General features: G+C 40.1%; 2 protein-coding genes across 11 annotated transcripts in view; one reads left to right on the top strand and one right to left on the bottom strand.

Moving 5' to 3' along the window:
* Positions 1–4,318: 4,318 nt before the first annotated feature.
* On the bottom strand, positions 4,319–14,031 carry iqcd (IQ motif containing D). 10 transcript variants are annotated; one of them, XM_055655627.1, is made up of 5 exons: positions 13,956–14,031; positions 8,585–9,361; positions 5,296–5,529; positions 4,881–4,952; positions 4,319–4,749 (listed from the first exon to the last, which is right to left on the bottom strand). In XM_055655627.1, the coding sequence occupies exons 2-5, from the start codon at positions 9,302–9,304 to the stop codon at positions 4,474–4,476; spliced, it is 1,302 nt and encodes a 433-aa protein (XP_055511602.1). In that variant the 5' UTR covers positions 9,305–9,361; positions 13,956–14,031; the 3' UTR covers positions 4,319–4,473. The 10 variants fall into 10 exon arrangements, with proteins under 10 accessions (XP_055511602.1, XP_055511601.1, XP_055511595.1 ...); XM_055655626.1 differs by having other exon boundaries at positions 13,936–14,029; XM_055655620.1 differs by having other exon boundaries at positions 13,780–13,961.
* Positions 14,032–14,142: 111 nt separating this feature from the next.
* tpcn1 (two pore segment channel 1) overlaps positions 14,143–15,047 on the top strand; it is a 79,962-nt gene continuing 79,057 nt past the window's right edge. Inside the window, exon 1 of the mRNA XM_055655614.1 lies at positions 14,143–14,312. Coding sequence (XP_055511589.1) covers positions 14,213–14,312 — 100 coding nt within the window. The 5' untranslated portion in view covers positions 14,143–14,212. The remainder of the gene's footprint in view (positions 14,313–15,047) is intronic.

The raw sequence follows: 15,047 nt of genomic DNA, 5'->3' as shown, positions 1-15,047 counted from the left end.
AGTTCTGCCCCAGAAAGTTGTTAAAGCTGAATCATTGAATGTATGTGAAGCTGAGATAGATTTTTAGTCATGAGAATCGTGGATTATAAGTAAAGAGCAGGAAATTAGGAGTGGCATTGAGATAAATTGGATCAGCTGTAGAGGCACCACATGTGGTGAACAAATGGGTTACTTTATTCAGGCATAATCAGTTGGTTATACTTGCACGTTGGTCCTCTTACATAAAGTTGTTGCCGCTGCGAGGCTGCTGCCTCGTGGGCTCGAGCTGAACCCCTGCTGAGGTGGAAGGACACTCACCCCTAGAGAGAAGAGAGCTGGACACCTCGAAGTAAGAGAGAGAGGGAGAGGGTTGTCCCGGGGTTCGTTATATATACCAGCCCACACCCCTTTACCCCGTGACAACTCCTCCCTGCCATTGCCCAGTCACGTGACCCTACCCCCCCCTGCTGAGGGTTAGTGTAGCTAGTGGCCCCACCACCGGGTGCCGCCACACAGCCATGACTTATGGAGAGTTGGCTTTTAACATTATTTAATCTATTTGCATCATTCTTAAATATCTCTAATGAGAGATAGAAAACCATTTTAAAAGCCTTTCATGCGCCTCGTCAAACAACATTGGGACAATCGGGATCTTTCTGGAGCAATGTTTCAGAATACTTCGTCTGAGGCCTAATTGCTTGGAACCTGATCCACCTTAGCGGTGGGTTTTCTAGCCCTCTGCAACTCAAAAAAAGAACGTGGGTGGACACCATGAATATCGAGCCAATGGCAGTGGGGATCTGAAATATTTGGCGTTCTTGCTTTTGTGACTGCTTGAGTCAAAGAACATGCATGGCCTGTCCAGAATTTTAGCATAGAAAGGAAGAACATAGTGGCTCTGCCCACATGATGGATTTTCTTCATGTGGCCCGCCCTGTATAAGGTACTCTGATAACCTTGCAGCTAGCTCCAGGCTGCAAGTTGTGCATATATGCTGTAAAGCAATCATACCATGTGGGATGGGACCTGTCAGGTTGGGATTGGCCTCAATAAAAGGGGAGGCAAGGAATCATTTGCTTGATTTAGTGGAGTGTATTAGTTTATGGTTTGGCTTTTTCCAGAGGTTCTCCTACCGATTACAAAAGTGTCAACCCACAATGCAGAACGGGGCCCATAATTAAGACTGGCTCTTCAATGTAGTATCAAATGAAACATATTCGGTGGTGACAAAGTTTGTAAAAGGCATCAAAACCAAGATCCACCTGTCATTTTGTTCAAATCTAAACAGTGGCATTTAGGATCACTCGAAGATGAGTGCATATTCCAAGTTTTTATGTCTCATGCGTGAGGTCAATATTCGCCACATTGCCAATGGTCTGGGCTCTGTATGAGTAGTCAAGGTTGTAGGTAATGTGTAGTGATCATCTTTACTCTCAATTGGCCGATCGTATAGGTAGGTTTTTGATCTTGTTATTGGGTTTTGTCCAGATTAACTAATAGGGTTATCAGCAATTTATAATGTTCATCCCTTCAATAGCGTTATTTGCTCACTGAAGCCGAAAATTATCAATTCCTAAAAGGTTGGTGCCCAAATTTGTCAGTATAGTAATGATTTCTTATCATTTACCTTTCATCATTTGATGTGGTTAAGTTGTTGACTCGACTGACAATTGATGTTGGCAAGTTTTGATGGGCCATAACCAACCATTATTATTTTCTGTACCTAGTTTTGTTTGAAAGCATTTCTGTATATCCTCCTTACCGAGGGAACATTTTGATGTTCCTTAGAGCTCCCATTATTTGGTGTGCAAGCCTTTTTTAATCTCTTTGGTAGATATCTTGGGCCTGTATGTATGTGGCCTTTTTTGCATATTTCCTGAGTGTGGTTTTGTTTTTTTGTGGGTAATTAATTTTCTTATTCAGGTATGAGTTTTTAGGTCAATTTCCTTCAGACTTCTTTCTGTAGTCTTCAGTAATACACTCTGTTATACTCTTGACCAAGCCAAGTCTCAATGTCACTTTTATTGTTTTAGCAGTTGGCCAGCTTGTCTTAGGACATCATATAGATGCTCTTAGGGTCTCCCAATGGCAGTATAACTTTTGGTCTCTATCTCAGTGGAGAAATGCTATTAACATTCGTCTCTGTCGTTTCCTCGATTTCCTCTCTCCTCTCTGTCTCTCCTTCAGGTTCAAGGACTATTGACGCCAGTGACTTCTAGATTTCCCTTTTTCTGTCAGATCTGTTTACTTGTCTTTGATGTTAAGCTCTTTGAAATATTTGAGTTTGTATTTCAGTGGCCTTCACATTTCTTTTCAAGGTCCATTAGTAATGTCACTTCCTTGAACCAAATAGATTTCTTCCCCGGTTGCCCCTTCAGGTGTTCCAAAATTACTTTTTAGTTTGAGCTCAGCATACCTCTGTCTTTCGTGCTGGCCCAGTCTGCTTTTGCTAGCAAAGGTTTCCTTGCATACCTTGTAGGTGAAATTATTTATGTTTTTTTTAATCTTATGGTCCTTTGCAACTTGAATAATAACACGGAATTGAATGAACCGTATCAATCTTATATTTGCTGCAAGTTGCTTTTATTGTCCGGATCTTGCATAGGTCACTACACCCCTCACATTGTATGGCATTGCAAGAGTCCGAACCAGCACTTCTGTCTTTGTTTTGTCTGATCTCTTTGGGAGGATTGGAATACTCTCAGTGTATGAATACTCCCCTACCTGAGAGTTATACCCTTATTTTTATCCTCCCCTTCTCCCAATTTGGAATATTTCAAATTCCATATGGTAACGGTCGGGATTTCCTTACCCTCTGAGTGTTTGAGATTTCTGCCCAGTTTCCATATAAAAATAAACATATAAAGAGTGGCTACTTTTTGAGACTGACATATACCTCAATATCATTTTGTGGAGCCTTATTACATGTATTTTTTGCCAATATTTTGTTGATTGAAAGATATTTTGGGAGGGTGGGACAATGGAAAAATTCAAGTTCAAAGGTAAATTATAACTTTAGCTTTTAAGTTTTATTCAGATGTTTGCAGCCAATCTGTACTTTTTAGAATTTGTCTTTAACACCTATGAAAATATAATTTGTAATTGTGGGTTTTTCCTATTTGTTTATTTTAATCAATTGAAATTATGATAAAAAATTTGTACCAATAATATCATGCATACATTTAAGAATTTATACTGCTCAAATCATTGTCAGAAATTATCTTATAACAACATTATTAAACCCAATAAATTGAACCAATTTGTGGGTTTTTGTTGTTTTTTTTGTACAGTATATTAATTATTGTCCTAGTTGGAAACTAACAATTCTCTGCATACACTGAATGTTTTTAATTAGCTCTTTAAAAGCATTTTAAAAAATAGATCATTTAGCCCCTTATCAGCTCCATTATTTAACAATATCACCGCAGCCTTGCATTGCTGTTCAATACTAACTCCATGTCTCTTGATTCCATTAAAATCCATCTATAATTACAGCAGTGGGGACATCACATTGAGGTTTGGTATGAGGTTGGGAACCTCACTCAGACTGGGTCTTTGTCCAAAAGATTGGAGATGAGTTAATTAACAAAAAATAATGAAGCTTCAGAGAAAACACATTTTATTGTTTAGTGAAACTTGAAATTGCTGAAGGCCAGCATTGGCCCAGCTCTTTAACATGAAGATATTATAAATTGCAATTTTGAATGGTTAATTTAATCACTTTATTTCTCACAACTTATCCCAATCTTTTTAGAATTTGTAAAATTTTTAATAACATTGCTGTTTAAAAACTGGTACGTGATGATTGATAAAATATTAGCCTTATCTTCAACTCATCTCTGTGCAGTGGTGAAGGGGGTAGAGGTAGGGGCATTGAATGACATTGCTGACCAAAGAAGATTATATTTCAGGAGACTAAAGAGACTGGTATCAGACACAAAAAGCAAAATGCTGGAAGAACATAGTGGACTATCAAGCACCATCTGTGGAAGCAAAATTTGTAGTCCTGATGCAGGTCCTGACTGGAAACTTCGACTTACAATTTAAAACTCTACAGATGCTGCTTGACCTGCTGAGTTCTTTGGGCATCCTGTATACAAGTACCCTGTATATTTCAGTGTGAAGGAGGGTCTCAACCCGAAACGTCACCCGTTCTTTCTCTCCAGAGATGCTGCCTGTCCTGCTGAGTTACTCCAGCATTTAGTGTCTACCTTTATATTTCAACCCGTTTTGTGTTGTGCACACACACACACACACACACACACACACACACACACACACACACACACACACACACACACAGACACACACACACACACACACACACACACACACAATATTAAGTTAAACGTTTATTTTAATTTTTGGAAGATGTTATTTGCTGTTATGTGCAAACAGTATTAATGAAGAAAACATTTAAATGATTTGCAACTAATCTTGAGAGGATGGTTGTTACATTTATTTTTTTCAACCCGTCTTCAGATCGTCTTGATTTTATTTTCTTCTCCCTTTTCCCTTTTTCTTTTTTTTCTTCTTCAAAGATTTGATCAATTGACGGACTTTGAAACCTTTCCAGAAAGACTGGATGGTAACAGCTGCTCTTCCCATGAGGTATATTTGCTCCTCTCTGATCCTCTTTTCTTCTGCCCTTCTCTTTCTGTCTTCTACAACCTGAACATATTCCGATTCAATTGCTTCAATCTTGCTTTCTAACTCAAAGAGCAGAATGCCTTCATCTTTGTGGATTTTAATGAGTTGTTCATATTCCTCCTGGTAGAACACAACAATGTTAATGTATTTCATAACCTATTCCTGGCAGTTATTACTCAGACCATTTTACTTAAATATCATAATTATTGTACAAATAGAGACAAGAACACTTCTAATTTTAAACAAAATACCTGTTTTTCTTCTATGTCAGCATCATACTTCTGGATCCAGTTTTCAATCTCTGTTTCAGTTTTGTACTTGCGCTGAAACAAGTCATAAAGATATGATATCAGATTCTGGCAACAATAAAATTGCTTCACAACAGAAGAGAGTTTGTTATTATTAAATCCAGAATTTCATTACAAGCTATTACTAGCAATTAACATTGAAAAGTTATGTCCTGAATTAACTGGAAAATCCTAACTGGACAGGGAGTAATTTTTATAAAACATGGTTGATTTGTTTCTGGCCAACAGAAATATACATTTTGACTAGAGCAACATTTATTTTTTATTTATTTACTAGAGCAACATTTATTTTTGTGTAACTTAATGAAAAGTGCAAATTAGAATATTTGCCATTTATTACTAGAACATGGTAATGTACCTTTCTTAATGATTGTTCGGTTGATCTATGTTCTGTTATTGAGTTATTCAATTGGGTTCGGAGCTGAGCTATTTCTTCCTGTAACTTGACTATTCTTCCTTCTGAATCTTTCTGGTCACCTTGCTGCTGTTTTTCTGAATCTTGCTTAATTTGACGAATGGAATCTTCTGAAAATAAGTCAAGTTGAAGCAGGTTGTTTTTGAGCTTTCGAATGATCTCATTCTTCTTCAACATCTAATAATGGAATATAACATTTGAGGTCAAAGATACTGTTACATATTTTATCATAATATAGAATTTGTTTAAATATACCACATTCATCAAGGAGGCTACTTGTACAGTATAACCATGCTAGCTGATGTTTTAGTTCTCCAATTTCTCTCTGATTAAGTGCACCAGTTTTCATAATTAACTATAGTGTTGGCAAATGCAAATTCAACTGTAGCAGTAAGACTTGAAGATCTAATCTACGGCTTAAAAAAAATCTTAAACCTGTTTATTTCTTGCTGAAACTGCTAAAATTGAAATAATTCTTATAAAATCAATGGTGCCTTAAATGGAGTGGATTTAGGATGCTTACTTGATTTTTCTCCTTTTATTACAAGTAAGAAGATAACCACTTGTATTTCCTGATACTGAACATAGGTAGCAACTCAAGAAGTCAACGTAGATTTAAAGTGTGCATGCGTAAACGCCAGAAAGTCATAAACATTGGTCAACTGCATGCACTACCATCTACATGGAATTATGATAATGTGGCAATAACAGGAGATGTGATTCAAATATATAGGGGCATGTATTATGAGAGCAGCAGGTGAGTTTAAATTGGACAGTTCTTTCAAAGAGATAAATCATAATGAATGAATATAAACCTGCTGTATAACAAACTGTATTACAGCCATACCTTTGAGTTTATTTCATAAAGTTCTGAACAAATGGGGATAATGAAAATTAACCCAATAGCCATTTTATTGAATACAAAATATAAAGAATTTATGTTTATGTAAAGTAGGGATGCTTACGGTAACAAATTCAATACTTTTGGGGAAAATAGGGAATGCGATTTGGAGCAAAGTTGCTAAACTCTCTTTAGTTGCAGCACTGTGTAGTTAAACAGTATTTAGTTCCTACCAAGTTCTGCTATATTCATAGATGTACCTAAAAATGGGTTGTGGAACTGTTAATTGTCCAGATGGTTATTTGGTTAAAATGCCTGTTGTTTTGATCTGTTTATGTTTGGAATTCTATCCAACAAATGATTATATGGTTGATTTTATTTTTAAAGGAATTTTTTAAAGTATATCATAGTATAAAATTGGATTTAATTTGCAAGTTAATAAAGGACTGAACATCTGATGTTGTTGATGGTGATCAATGTTATGTGAAATTATAATAACTGCAGGAAATAATCACACAATACAGCAAACCTGTTCTGTTCAATGCAAATATGTTCTATTAAACCATTGCTTTAATACAGCTTGTCTGTGTGCTGCATTGAACGAGGCAGTATCAAACAAGTGTGTATGGATCAGAAGCCGTTACAGTTAAGTGGTTGAAACCATTACAAAATAAGTGATGCATCAGGATATGAATACGCTGAATTCTATTTTTATTTTGAAATAAATGCAAATTTAGAAGAATGCTTATGTAAATGCGCCTTAATGTAATGAAATGCCTGCAGAACAAGGCACAATTGGGATCAGTTATTTTTTTCTTAAATAAGACATGAATGTGTCATTACGTTATTTAGTGAAAAAGCTTGCTTCACTGAAGCTTAATAATTTCCCCAGTATTGGGAAGAGGAGTGGATGGGAGGGAGAGGGTGCTTGAGAAAAATTTACATGAGCCACAAAACAATGCCCCATTCTTTAACTAGATTTGACATTTTATGACATATGTCAAATTGTGTTGACATGTATTTATTTAATTGCCGTTAGTTTTTCACTACCTATCGATAGCTACGCATGGGATTCCAGTCAAACAGTAGGAAAGGGCAATTGAGTTTCCTTTAAATGAAAGATCTGTCAAAATATGACAGTATACATGTGTTGTATACTAACGGTGCACAATTATTTTGATAAAGATTGCATCACACAGTTGATGTGTACCATGGAATAGAGTCATATAAAGTGAACCAAGCCATGTTGTCTATATCAAATTTAACTCGCCTTGTTACACTAATAGTAAAATTGCTTAAGATATTAGTGTTATGCAGTTGTGGTTTGTTGTATCAATTTTGCACTATAAATACAATTAAAAGTAAGTCAATTACTCTTAAGAAAGGCAATAAGATCACTTAAGGGAATGGCTGAAATCACTGTACAGATCAAAACTGTAACACAAACTACAGGATATTGCATTCTCTTATCACATATAATTGACCACTCATTCGCCATCAATACAGCCCAGAAGATCACCAACACACACCTGCTTGCCCTGGAAGAGATCTATAGCTATCGTTGCCTGTGGAAGGCATCACACATACTAAAGGACTCATCTCATACCGCACATCACTTGTTTGCCCTTCTGCCCTCAGGAAAGCGTTGCAGGTCCATCAAATCACACACCACAAGATTAACGAACAGTTTCTACCCCAAGGCCGTCACCACTCTGAACTCTGTACTGAACACCCCCCCCCCCCCCCCCCCCCCCCCCCCCCATAGCCAATATTTTGTACTGGCACAAGACTAAACTGGAATATTGTGCATTCTGATAACAACATTTTTCTTGCCGTTTTTGTTGTTTCCATTGTCGTTATTATTTATCTGTTACGTTGGAGCTCCGCTCGGGCAGTGCGCCTGAAATTTTGTTGTATGTATTTACATTGACAATAAAGGGTAGTATTATTATTATTATTAGTATAGGAATATTTAATTAAGAAACGGGATAGATCTTCAATACCTGCAAACCAAGCTTCAACAATACTCTGCTTAATGCCATTTATCTTCATAACTATTGGGCAAGAATAATGAAATGCAGTACAAACAGCGTCATTTTAACTTTAGTGTGTAATGCAGTTTGTAAAACATCTATTTACACACGTTCAGGAATCTACATTTTAACAAAGAGATATCAAATTGAAGTGCGTTATTGACTTTTGCTAAGTATATTCAGGATGGGCCCCAAATTTGATATTATAATTTGTTTTAATTTCCGGTGTATAAATATTGCATGCATTTCCCAATCTAAATTTAATGAAGCTGGTGAATTGTACATGGTCTCTTGTAAATAATGCCCTGTTTGAAGAGGTAAAACGAAATACCATATCAATAATCCGTGTTGGGATTACCTCATTTTCTTTATCTTTGATGGCTGCTGCCAGTTCTGCCTCCAAAGTGGCGATGATTACTGTGTTTTGTTTATCTTGCAATATGATGTTTTCCACAAACTCAGTCTTGTCTTTTTCTTCCGAGGGTGATATCAAAAGTCTCCCAAATACAAAGTTTCTCAACTTCTTTAGTGCCAGAATGAGACCCATGCAGACAGGTTTTCGGGCTCTACATTCCATTTGGATTATTTGACATGCTGAGGGATTCCCATCAAAGAGCCGGATGATGTTTTTAACTGAGCTACCAAGGGCCTGCTGAAGGAGTGTGAAGTTGTTATATCTCTCTGCTTTGGTTTTTACTTTGTGCATGCCATTTTGATCTTCCTCAGGATGCTCAATCTCAATCAATTTAGTTACAGTATAATAAAAATGTTGCTCTAGTCTAACATGCTCCCTTATAGCACATGTCAACTCTAAACCAAGAGCAACACTGAACCTACTGAGGTTGTTGGATATATGAGGAAGCAAAGTAACTTTTTCCAACTTGTCAATGGTCTTTTCGATTACTGAAATAATCCTTTCTGCTTCAATTGATGCAAGCTTTCTTCTTACTGGTTCCAAGATTTGCAGAACATCCACTTTGGGGCTCACCGTTTTCAACGTTAGATTATCATCAATTCTGGCTCTGTTAGTTTCAACGGCTTCTATCTGATTCTTCTGTTCTATGGCTTCAGTTGCCATTGCTTCGTTCTTCAGATGTTCCTTTTGATATATTTAAATCTTCAGTGAGCTATATTGCTGAAACAAAAACAAACATTTAAATACTAAAGCAGTATTCTTATTAAAGTCTTTCCTTGGAACTATTGTTAACCAAAGTAAAGAATTAGAGTGAAGATAGACACAAATGCTGGAATAACAGCAGCATCTCTGGAGAGAAGGAATGAGTGACGTTTTGGGGCAAGACCCTTCTTCAGAATTAATGTTCAATTATAATATTGCATTTTGCTACAACTTTACTACAACAGTCAAAAAAATTACATCCAACCCTTCATGGGTTATCTCACACAACAAAGTAACAACAAATTAAAATGTATTTTTTTTTTAAAGAAAGGAGTTTAAACAACATCACTTAATTTTGTTTTCAGACTGCAGATGCTAATAGTTGAGGCTTATTGGATCCAAATAGGAGAGTTTGGTTCACAACCCTGTCCATCATTCCTACTGCCAATACTGCCAGCACCATTACTAATATAAAGATCTGAGTCTTGGTGGCTGGCGTAATCAAAACCAATTGGGCTGATGCTTTGGCTAAGGATGTCTATCAGATCAATCCTGTGGTCTGTCAACCTTTCCCTCTTTGGGAGCTTTTCCATTCTTCCTTCCCAACTGGCTACGGACCCAGCTATTGTTTCTACACCTGCCCATTTATTATCTCCTTTTGCCTTGTGCAGTCATTGTTTCTGTCATTTAATATTAAAAACTCCAATCTAACAGAGCTTCTATTTTCTCCTTTCAGACCCATTTTGCCCTTCTATTTGTTCAACTTCAACATCTTCCAGTTCTGAAAAGTCAACCACTCAAAATGCTTACTTCATTCCACACAACAAATCCTGCCTGGCTTGTTGAACGTTTTCAGATTTGTTTTTACTTAAGATTTCATAACTTGCAGTTTTTTAATTATTACATTTCTTTGTTAGCTTTAGCATTTGATGTGTGGGGAGGAACTGCAGATACTGGTTTACACTAAAGATAGACACAAATGCTCGAGTAACTCAGCAGAACAGGCAGCATCTCTGGAGAAAAGGAATGGGTGATGTTTTGGGTCGAGATCCGTTCCTCCGACTCTTCGGGTCTCAAACCCGAAACGTCACCTGGTCCTTTGCTCCAGAGATACCGTTACTCCAGAATTTTGTGTCTATTTGTACTTGATGTGTTTTTCCCTTAATAACCTTATCTTATTTGAATTTGATGACAAAAGCATTTATATAGTGCAATTACAACCACAAGATGTATCAAACACTTTGCAGCAGTAATTACTTAGAAATGAAGGAAACACAAACCACAGCATTTTGGCCCTAGATTTAAAAAAATTCACACTGGAGGCTGTGCTTTCAGCTACCAAGCACTATAATTCCATCTTGAAAGTCACTCCGTAAACCTTGCATATTTTTTTTAAACTTCTATGATTCAAGGTCAAATTCTGTCTCTGTGAATCACACTGAAACAATGACACCAAATTAAAGACACTAAATTAATGTAAATTGTTATTTAAATAGAACATACTCCTGCAGAAGTAATAACATCCTCCATAAGTTAATAAGTACACCATAAAGGAAAAAGTTAGAGGAGATACAAGGAACTGCAGATGCTAGTTTGCAAAACTCAGCGGCATCTCTGAAGAAGATGGATAGGTGACGTCTCATAACGGGACCCTTCACAATTAAAAAGATAATTGGGGTTGCTCAGGAAGTTATGATATGACAAAGAATACATGGAAACAAATTACTTGGTCTGACTGAAAAGTACGGAATTTGGAAAACGACAGTGTCAAGGTTTTGTGTGGAATTTTGGGGTTTACTGCATTTCCAAGACTTTCCTGTTTAGCTCCTTTCTTGGTTGTTGACATCTCAATGGAACAACCGATTGTTCTTTTTAAAATACAATAATTATGCTAAGATACATTCCGCAAACACTTTACTTCCACAATTAACACTGCAATAATGATCTGAACATTTGGAGGTAGATATTGTCTAGAACAACGCCTCCATATTTTTAAAGAATGCAGTGGGTTCTTCTATGGGAACTCGCTAAACTGGTGGTCCTTCCGACAGGTTGGCGTTCTCTCTACTCCACTCGACCTGTGTTCAGGATCCTTTGGTGCGACTGGAACCATAGTCGTCAGACTTAGTAGCGCACGTTAACTGAGCCCTGACTCGCACAGATCTCGTATTTCGTCAGCTCCCCGATCCGAGGTACCCAAATAGTATGGAAACAGACCCTTCGGCCCGCAGAGTCCATATCGACCACCTATCACCCGTTTACACTAGATCTATGTTATCTAAAAAAAGTGTTGGAGTAACTCGGAGGGCCAAGCAGAATCTCGCCAATCCATGTTCTCCGCAAATTCTGTCTAACCCACTGCGTTGCTCCAACACTTATTATTTTGTAAACCAGCATCTGCAGTTCCTTGCTTTATGTTATCCCACTTCCTCATCCACTACATTGGGGTGGGAGATTGTAACATTCACGTGGTCCATTCTGCTTCGACTAATGCAATCAACCCGACCTGCACAAACAAATAGATCAAATAGGGAGGTTGCACGGCAGTTGAGGTCACGACCTGTGACCCGTATTGTTGCCACGCAATGCCTCCTGGAGTACAAGTGGTGAATGTCCAGTATGCACTTATTATAGCTGCCAGTACAGGAAGTAATGCGTCTTCTGTCCCAGCATCCGGCCTCCACGCTGACTGGTTCCACACTCGCGGACCCGGGGAGGGGGGTTCGGGGTGCCGGTGCAGAGACCACGGGGAGAGAGTCAGTGACTGGGTAGGCGGAGGGATTTGGTTCCAAAGACCGCTCCCAACTACTGCTGCAGCTGACGGGGACGTTCAGTCACCGGGTTTTCGTCCCCGTGTGTCCGATTTGCCCCGGAACCGTCTTTCGGCACTCACGGTCACCCCTATAGGGTGATTTCACCAAAGGTCAAATCTCACACCTGGAGGCCCCGTTTGGTACATGTTAGTGAATGGGGCGCTTTCCACCCACAGGGGGGAGAGCTGGGGCGGAGGGCGGCCGTGATCGGACAGTGCTGACTTACTTTTGATGAAATTCAGGGGGAGATTCCCGTGGGGTTTGCTGTTCCCAAGCTGATGCGCTTGTAATTCCTTTCTATCTTTTTTTTTTGCGGCCGCTTACACCTTCGTGCTCGGGTTCAGATATTAGAGCATTTGGTTCAGGTTCAGAGCGCTCAGTCACCCTCGACGCACGGAGCCGCTCAATCCATCTGGAGGACACCCGTCACTTCCGGTATATGTTATTAATGCTAGAAACGCTACCTGTTAAAAACCGCCAAAATGTTGAATTTTTGCGCTGAAAAAAATTGTGGGTGTAGGGGTAAGTGTGAGAGACATGTACACAACTTTAGAATTCCAAAAGTGAAGCGAAATGAAGTTATAGAGAAGCGAGAACTGAAGGGAGAACAGCAGCTAAAGTGCATGGTAAACATTGGCCGTGCAGATATCGGAATTGAAAATATTGTGAATTATCGCGTTTGCTCACTGCATTTCATCAAGTAAGGCATTATTTGTGTTTTTCCTTGATTCCTTTGGTATCTAAAAATTCTCAGAAGTGATGAATCTGGCTGTAAATTTGTCTTCAGATGCGTTTTTCATTTTGTATGTAAAAACCCACGAGAACCATGGGCGATTTAAAAAAGAATTACAGCCAGATTTATCACTTCTGAAACTTTTTAGATGCCAAAGGAATCAAGAAAAAACACAAATAATGCCTTAGTTGATGAAATGCAGTGAGCAAACGGCCAATACTCGCCAAGCACTCTGGCGGTTGTTGTCCCTTCAGCTCTCGCTTCTATCTACCGTCATTTCTCCTCATTTTTGGAATTCTGAAGTAGGCTAAATGTCTCACACGCTTATCCCGATTTCCATAATTATTTACAGCGCAAAAATGGTCAATTTCAACAGGTTTTAACGGGCCCGCTACGCTGGAAACAATGGTAAGTGCCTACCTGTAGTTCATCGCGTGTAATCCATTTGGAGTTGCGTAGCAACAGTACGGGTCATGGGCCGACTGCCGTGCAACCTCCCTATACGTTAAGGGCCATATTACAGAGGTCAATTAACTTTAAAAGCCCGCGTAAAAAGAACGACAGATGCTGGTTTACGCCGAAGATAGACACAAGAAGCGGAACAGACAGCATCTCTGGAGGAGGTGACGTTTCGGGTCGAGACACTTCTTCAGGTTTCTCCACTGAGTTACCCCAGCTTCGTGTGTCCATCTTCGGTCACAGGGAGAACGCGCGAACTCCACACAGACAGTACCCGAGGCCAGGATTGAACGGGTCTGGCGTTGTGAGGTAGCGGCTCCACCGACTGCGATGGCAGATCGGCCCCTCGTTCCCTCCACCCCTGCTGTGCAAGCTGGCGACAGACCTTCCTCCCTGCCCTCAGCGTTCGGCTCCGGCTCCGGGCACCTTACTCTCTGCTGCCCCGGGGAAAGGAGCAGGAGGCCCGAGGCCTGACCCTTCACATGGCTTCGACCGCTCTTTGTCGCACGTCCATCGCCCTCGCTGGCTGCCAAACGAAGATGAGTTGCTCGCTCTCTCGCTGCTGTGTGTTTACTCGCCGCGCTTACCCCGTTGCTAAGATACCCACCACCTTTCCCTTCTAACCCCATGACCTCCCGCCTCGGCGTTTCGGCCGAAGGTTCCGGCCGCGCGTTCGCGTCGGGGAAGCGCGCCGAGAACAAACTTGATGGCGGCGGTCCTTTGATTGACGTCTCCTCCGCCAAGGGCTGGCTCGGCCGGCAACCACTATGGACCAATCAGCAGCCAGAGGGCGGGGATGTCCCGCCCCGGCGTGAGGTTAGGTTGAGCGGTGCGCGGCTGTGAGGAGATTGCGACGAGCCGGCGATGGCGCTGCCTGTCGACGACGACGACGTCCCTTTAATCCTGACAGACGACAACACGGGGCTGAGCGCCGACACCAACAGAGACGATATCCCCAACGAAAGTAGGAATCGCGATCTCGGTTACATTTTTAATGTCAGAGCGGTAACTTTTAAGCGGCGCAACTTTGGTGGCGCCGAGCAGACGGTGCTCCTTGAGCTGTGCGGGGAAGCCGATGTCTGTTTACATCACACTCACAGCAGTTGCTGCTCACTGTGATTCCCTCCCCTCCCGCGAAATATGGCGAAAACTTGCAGCGATCTGCATTAGCGGACTGGGTTGGCTCATTAAAAACAGCATCTGGTCAGCCAGCATCTGTGGAGAGAAGGTTAATTATGCAGGTCCCTGACTCTTGGCGGATCTGACGATGGCAGTGAGTTGAAGATGTACTTTATGAAACCCAAAGCGATCTCTGGGACACTCAATGTGCACCTATATTAGGGACCTATGTAGCTCATCGACCCTGGGAAAGAATTGTTCAGTTAAATCATGAAAGCGTGCAACAACAACATGTATGTGTCGTCTTCTTCTTCCAGCGTATGGCGTGCACAGCCTAAAGTTGCAGGTCAACTTGTCCTATTTGATCTATTCGTTTGTGCACGTCGGGTTAATTAAAATAGTTGAAACAGGGAGGACTTCGTGAAGGTTGCAATCTCCCACCCCTACGTGTAGTGTAAAGATACTTGGTAATAAACTTAAGTAGAAAACAGAGACATTTTTTTTAATGGGTAGAATTTTGGGATATGTTCATGTTTCAGGTACTTTGATGCCCTTGTGCTGCTGCAGGCAATTGGGAAAG

This window comes from Leucoraja erinacea, chromosome 25, assembly GCF_028641065.1.
Source record: "Leucoraja erinacea ecotype New England chromosome 25, Leri_hhj_1, whole genome shotgun sequence".
In the NCBI taxonomy this organism is placed as follows: Eukaryota; Metazoa; Chordata; class Chondrichthyes; order Rajiformes; family Rajidae; genus Leucoraja; species Leucoraja erinaceus.
The sequence above is the reverse complement of the archived record's forward strand: the minus strand, read 5'-3'. Positions and strand labels throughout refer to the sequence as shown.